The sequence below is a fragment of the Limulus polyphemus genome, unplaced genomic scaffold, assembly GCF_000517525.1.
Source record: "Limulus polyphemus unplaced genomic scaffold, Limulus_polyphemus-2.1.2 Scaffold5034, whole genome shotgun sequence".
NCBI classification, from domain to species: Eukaryota; Metazoa; Arthropoda; class Merostomata; order Xiphosura; family Limulidae; genus Limulus; species Limulus polyphemus.
Window position 1 is genome coordinate 45540 of NW_013670644.1, and position 7304 is coordinate 52843.

General features: G+C 36.1%; 1 protein-coding gene across 1 annotated transcript in view; it reads right to left on the reverse strand.

The window, feature by feature from the left end:
- LOC111089022 (neurogenic locus notch homolog protein 2-like) overlaps positions 1-7304 on the reverse strand; it is a gene marked incomplete at its 5' end in the record, with an annotated part of 37398 nt that overhangs the window by 2700 nt on the left and 27394 nt on the right. The window contains 8 exons of the mRNA XM_022400641.1: positions 295-387; positions 1089-1202; positions 1806-1907; positions 2230-2292; positions 2740-3696; positions 3878-3943; positions 4858-4986; positions 5885-5974. Coding sequence (XP_022256349.1) covers positions 295-387; positions 1089-1202; positions 1806-1907; positions 2230-2292; positions 2740-3696; positions 3878-3943; positions 4858-4986; positions 5885-5974 — 1614 coding nt within the window. The remainder of the gene's footprint in view (positions 1-294; positions 388-1088; positions 1203-1805; positions 1908-2229; positions 2293-2739; positions 3697-3877; positions 3944-4857; positions 4987-5884; positions 5975-7304) is intronic.

A 7304-nucleotide genomic window follows, 5' to 3' on the forward strand; every position in this document is an offset into this window, starting at 1 on the left:
CGACAAGGTTTTGTCATCATCAGGTACCAGAGGACAGCGGGGACAGATGACAAAACCTTGTCGAAACGTTGTACATTTGCTGTTATGTTAAACTTATATTAAAGTTTTTCTTCATTACCCATTCAAGCCGTCTCCAGCCATTATTATTAGGAGTCTTACTTTTTTCTAAAGCAAAAAACACAATTTTTTAGTAACTTTCAACGTAAAGTAGACTACTAATAAATTTGTTTATAACTTACTCAGTTGTTACATTTGGTGACAAGAAACATTTTAAAACTATAAAAATTAACCTACTTATACATTTCGGTATTCCATTTTCATCCTTCCCACATGCTGCATTAGGAGGGCAATCAACATCGCCACTAGGACACTCTCCCGGACTACGACCTGGGAAAAACCAAAATAGCTTTAAGGAACAAATACCTATAAATAACAGTTTTCATGCTACTGATACTTTTAGTTTGTAAAATAATATTAAAAATTATAATACACTTCATTCAATGTAGTTTACCAACACTGACACAGTTAGGTTGATTGTTTCTTTTGAATTTTGCACAAAGCTACACTAGGGCTATCTGCACTAGCCCTCCCTTAATTTAGCAGTGTAAGACTAGAGGGAAGGCAGCTAGTCATCACCACCCACCGCCAACTCTTGGACTACTCTTTTACCAACGAATAGTGGGATTGATCATCACATTATAACGCCCCCACGGCTGAAAGGGCGAGCATGTTTGGTTTGACAGGGATTCGGACCCGAAACCCACAGATTGCGAGTCGAGCGCCCTAACCATGCAGGGCCAAGTTAGAGTTATAGCTTAAATATTTTGCTATATGGCTTTGAAATAATTAATTTTGTGAACATATCCACAGAAATGAGATGTAGGTTACTAGAATTACCGTGAATAAACTCCTCCATCACACAAAAGGAAATGTGAGGATTAAAGATGACATAAAAATGGTACTAAAACAAACTAAGCAGGATTGACGTTTGTTGCAGCTTGTTTGTGTCAGAGAAAGAAATATGAATAAGCAATATATATATATATATAAAACTTCCATTACTACAAGGGTTATTTCACACTACTTACATTCCGTGTATCCATCTCCAATATCACCATCTTTGCAGCGACAGAAATAGCTTCCTGGAGTGTTCTGACAGATAGCCGTTGGATGACATGGGTTTGTTAGGCATTCATTGATATCTGTTTTAAAAACATTTTGTTTTAACGCCACATACAAATTAAACTGATACAGCAAAACAAAAGTGGTGAAAATAGGTGATGAAACTTTTGTGTTATTCAGAATTTATGTGCAATAAATATGGAGTAGGTTTAAACCATGATTTACAGTTACATCTGTTTACGACACTATGCACGTACCTTCACAACCTGTTGGAGTAGGTTTAAACCATGATTTACAGTTACATCTGTTTACGACACTATGTACGTACCTTCACAACCTGTTGAAGTAGGTTTAAACCATGATTTACAGGTAAACAGATGTAAGACACTATGCACGTACCTTCACAACCTGTTGGAGTAGGTTTAAACCATGGTTTACAGTTACATCTGTTTACGACACTATGTAAGTACCTTCACAACCTGTTGGAGTAGGTTTGAACCCTGGTTTACAGTTACGTCTGTTTACGACACTATGTACGTACCTTCACAACCTGTTGGAGTAGGTTTAAACCATGATTTACAGTTACGTCTGTTTACGACACTATGTACGTACCTTCACAACCTGTTGGAGTAGATTTAAACCATGATTTACAGTTACATCTGTTTACGACACTATGTACATACCTTCACAACCTGTTGGAGTAGGTTTAAACCCTGGTTTACAGTTACATCTGTTTGTTTCACAGAACTGATTCAAATGACAGTCACTATCACTTCGGCAACCAACTTAAGATAGAAAAGAAAGAAAATCAATTAGTTGTCATAAGTTATTATTCACAAACCAATATTACAACAATTACAGTGTGTCAGAGCTTTGAAAAGATTCAAGTTACTGAACTAGATATCTATTAGGTCCACCAATAAGATGAAGTGTATTAAAATGTTGTCTCTAACAGTAAAGTAGAACATCCAATTTATGTTAAACAATACATTCAACACACCAACTTACATAGAATAAACTAAGTTACATTTTATTCTCCTAAACTGTACAGAATTCATCGAGTTCTTCAACTTAAAACTCTTTATGGAAACAAATTAACTTCAATACCTCTGCAATGTTGGTTAATACAAATCTCTCCTGAGGGACAGTTGCTGTCACTGGTGCAAATAGCTGAAAAAGTAACATAAAGATATTAATTCATACAATAGAATGATATCTATGTGAAAAGAAACATATATTAAAACCTGTTTTTAAAGTTATTTCCTTGAGAATTAACGTAGTAGTCCCTAATCAGTTTGTATACAAAACTCAAATTTTACAAATTTTAATGGTTTTACTGGAAATACATGAACAGGTGATAAATACAAATTACAACGGATATTTATTTTCACACTAATATGAAGTGTATGAATTTCAAATGAAGTAAGAATTTTTCACCTACTCATACCAACAACATAAAGCAACCAGTAAAACTTGGCACCCACCTATACCAATACGAAAGTGAAGTAATGAGTAAAGACTTGGCAACTACCATTACCAACATTGTTAACAAATAAAGCAACCAGTAACAAACATTGTTAATAATAAATAAACAATCAGTAAAAGGTTGATACCTACCCATACATACATTGTTGATACATCTTTCACCATCAGCACAGTTATCACAAGGAGCTCGACAACGTTCATGAATACAAACCATCGGTGGTGGGCATGGTCTTTCCGGAGAACAGATGTGAGGGGTACGTTTGCAGCCAAGGATTGGCGAGGGGTTTCCTTCAAATCCTGGAGGACAAGTACAACCAGCTTTATGATTTCTTACTTGACAGATAGCATTTGGTCCACAAATACCTCGAATTTCACAGGGGTTCTTACATCTATTCTCAATGCAGGCTTCATTCAAAGCGCAGTCACTGTTCTGGCGACATCCAATCTGACAAAAGCCTTTTTGTATACATGCTTCTTTCGGGGGACAACCGGAGTGGACAAAGCAGGGTGTCACACAACGATTGTTGATGCACTTCTCTCCTAAGGCACACTCACTATCTCGACTACAGAAGAGCCTACACTGGCCATCAACACAAGCTTCATTTGGTCCACACTCTTCAGCTGCTAAACAGATATGAGAAATTCTCAAACATCCTACAATTGGCTCAGGGTTGCCACGAAAACCAGGAGGGCAGCTGCATAATGCTTTATGATTAATGACCTCACACACAGCATTTGGTCCACAAGAAATTAGATCACACGGGTTTTTACACATACGTTCTCCAGATTGATCAGGAAGGCAAGCAGCATCAGGTGGACAGTCAACATCTCCATTGGGACAAGAGTTTGGATGACGGCAGCCTTCAGTGTATGGGTCTCCAATGTAAGTAGGTTGACATTCACATCGATAGGAACCTGGGGCCTCGAAACAATTGGCCTTAGGGTGACAAGGGTGAGAGTCACAGTATCTGATTATTTCACAGCCGTTAGTGTATGGGTCCCCTGTTTCTCCTGGCCGGCAACGACAAATAGCTTTGTGGTTTTGGACCAGACACAAAGCTCGAACACCACAACCATTCACACAGGGGTCTATAAAAAACAGAAGCACAAATGTTTCAAGGTGAGTGATATACTCTTAAACTCTGTTATGTGCTTAAAAACAATTAATAAATAATTATACCAAAATTACTGTTATACAAAAATACAACACACACATGTAAACAATGTCTGTTTATCATTTTCCATTCAATGTAATAAATAAAACTCTTACCAAAGCAGTAGTTTTGTGGGGCACATGCTCTATCACTTGGACAATGGTCATCCGTTAAGCATTCCACTACAAAAAACAAAAAACGTTTACAACAAGATCTGTAATATTTGGACTTCTCCTTCTATTCTTCTTGATCTCAAAACAACAGTTCAGACTTGGTGCTGAGTCCTTCATCAGGCATGGTACCCTAAACATGATTTGTCATCAAAAGATCAAGGAAAATGGCAGAAGAAGTCCAAACAAAACTCTGCCTTCATGGTGAATACACTATTTGAAAATAGGATAATAAATCATTTTAACCAAATAGTTCATGTACCTATGAAAAAAAAAAATTAATCTTAACTATTTCAGCAGAAAAATAATTTTTCCTTCATTTTAATAAACATTTTTGGGAAATTATATTGACAGTTGAATTTAAGCTATTAAACATGAAAAACCTCAGCATGTAATTGTTTAGAGTAATGCATTGTTAAAGCACTAATACAATCTATTTAGTAAGGGAGGTGAATAGGTTGCTCAAGTATGTTGACTGGAGACACAGATGAGCAAAAAAGTTTTATTGTTACTGCTAACCTGTTAACATTAGGTTTAACACTAACTTGTAACCTTTAGGCTTAATTCTTCATCTGTAACGTTTAGGTTTACTGCTAGCTTGTAATCTTTAGGTTTGCTAATAACTTATAACCTTTAGATTTAATTATTCACCTCTAACTTTTACATGTATTACTAACCTGTAATCTTTAGATTTAATTATTCATATGTAACATTTAGATTTGCTGCTAGCTTGTAATCTTTAGGTTTAAGTGTTCACCTGTAACCATTTGATTTCATTGTTAACTTGTAACCTTGTGGTTGAACCTTTAACCTTTTAATTGATTTGTTTATCTTACTTTCTGGTTTAGTTGCTAATAATAGTTTGCCTTGTTTAAGGACCAAGTTACAAAAATTCTAACAAATGTACCATATTAGCAACAAGTTACCTTTTTGACAACCCCTGATAAAATCATGCGGATCGCCTACGAAGAGGCCAGATGGACACTCACAGCGAGCTTTGTGATTATGAGCTACACATGCTGCATTTGGGCCACACCTTATTTTTTCACAAGCATCTGTAACAGATGGATAAAAATTAACATCTGATGTCAACTTCCTAATGTCATCAAATATATTTACGTCATTGTTTCAAGTCTATCTACTCTCCATAAAAGTTGTGTACAAAAATCATAGAAAGTATAAAACAAATATCAGGGGATTGAAACACCTTCTATTCACTGACTCATGAAATTGGTAGGGAAAAAATTAGCACATACTAGGTCTCAAAACTGTAAATATTCTTGTGTATGTATATACAAGTTGAAAGAGCTCTTACATGTCCATAATTACATCCAAACATAAATGAGTTTGATAACCGGATTCGTATATCATTTCTTTTAGCTATGGTTATATGCTAGAGAAGTTTTCATCACTGGCCACAAGCACACTCTCCTCACTTCAAGCAAGGAGTCCTGTCACAACACGTTTTTCAATGCACAAGCCAGGTAGTACATAGACATTCCTTATTTAAAACCACAGGAAGGTAACAAGTCATCAACAATATACTACTATTTTTTATACAATGATTTAATTATTAATTCATTACTTCTATGTATATATTGTTTTAACCAAGTTCCCCCCCAGTGTAAATAAAGAGGGGATTACACTTTTAAGATAAAAAGGTGAAGGTCAAGACAGCTAGTCGCTGCTCGACACTATAGCAACAGGGCAAACAAATGCAAACTCAGACTAGCGTCAACAACCTGGTATTTAACTGAACAAATTAAGCAAATTAATTCAATTTTTTAATTCCCAAAATAGTGCAAGATTAATTAGGTTCTTTATATGAAATAAAGGAGAATATTAACAGGGTCTTAAATGAAAAACAAAATTTGGTGAGTTAAGTTTTCAATTATCTTTAGTATTCCCTCTTCTTGAGAAAATGAATAATTATTCCATGAAAATAAAACTTACCAATACATCTATAAGGCTGGAGGTCGTGACGACACTGGTGGCTGTTTGAAATACAATCCTCATCAATCTCACACTCATTGGGATTAATAGCTGAAACAAGTGAAGCAATAGTAAAGTAAATTAATAATTTTAGCCACATTTAATTTAATCTTAGATTGACTACTTACTATGTACTTTAACACCACAGTGGTTTGTTTGTTTCTTTTGAATTTTGTGCAAAGCTACACGAGGGCTATCTGCACTAGCCATCCCTAATTTAGCAGTGTAAGACTAGAGGGAAGGCAGCTCGTCATCACCACCCACCGCCAACTCTTGGACTACTCTTTTACCAACAAATAGTGGGATTGACCATCACATTATAACGCCCCACGGCTGAAAGGGCGAGCATGTTTGGTGTGACGGGGATTCGAACCCGTGACCCTCAGATTGCGAGTCGAGCGTCCTAACCACCTGGCCTTGCCGGGCCCTTTCTAGAAGTATGGGGTGGTTGTTACTGTCAATTATACAATCGAATACAAGACTCGGGTGGATTACTTACACCCGCTTCTAGCCGAAATTCGCATGTGCTCGTGTGCATGTACTTGTAGGTGACATGTAGTTTTATCAATATAGATAGCTTTACAGCCACCACAAGTGTATTTATATACGACCGACGATGTTTTTTTGGTATTACCACGTTTTTAATATTTATTATACACATTTTGTTTTCCACCTGATGAAATCAGTTACAAGGAAGCCTAACTGATAAAATATAATGAACGGAAAGTTGTACCTTATCCTTAACCCTAATCAGTTTAGGTCAGAAGTTTTTTAACAGTCTGGGATCCCCCTTTTGCGAGGGTGAACTTGTTCCACCCTGCTTCGTTAGGCAACTAAAAATCAGAAAAAATAACAAACGATAGAGTTCTACCCATTATTCTGTAATATTAAAACAATCGTTCACAAAAATTGTACAATGCCAGAAAAGAATGGACCGGGCGTGACCCAGAAGTTCGCGTCCCACTGACACCAATTCACCCTCCCTCCCATGGTTCACTATACAAGTGACACAAAAATCCCTCTATTAAATTCCTAGAAATAACATTCAACTCCAAACTTTCGTGGACTAACCATATTAATAAAATATGTTAAAATATGAACCAAATATTATGCTATCTAAAAAAAGATTGGAGGCTACCAAAAAGGATGAAACCCCGAAACCATAGTACACATCTATAAATCTTACATCAGACCCCTAATTGAATAGGCTTGTATGATTCTTTGTAACATGTCCAAACCATTATATGACAAAATACAAACACTATAAAATCTTGCATTAAGAACAGCTTACAGATTACCCATATACACACCATTAGTATACCTAAACTCAGTTAACCTAATGGTTGTGTGTATATGGGTATATTACCTAAACTCAGTTAAC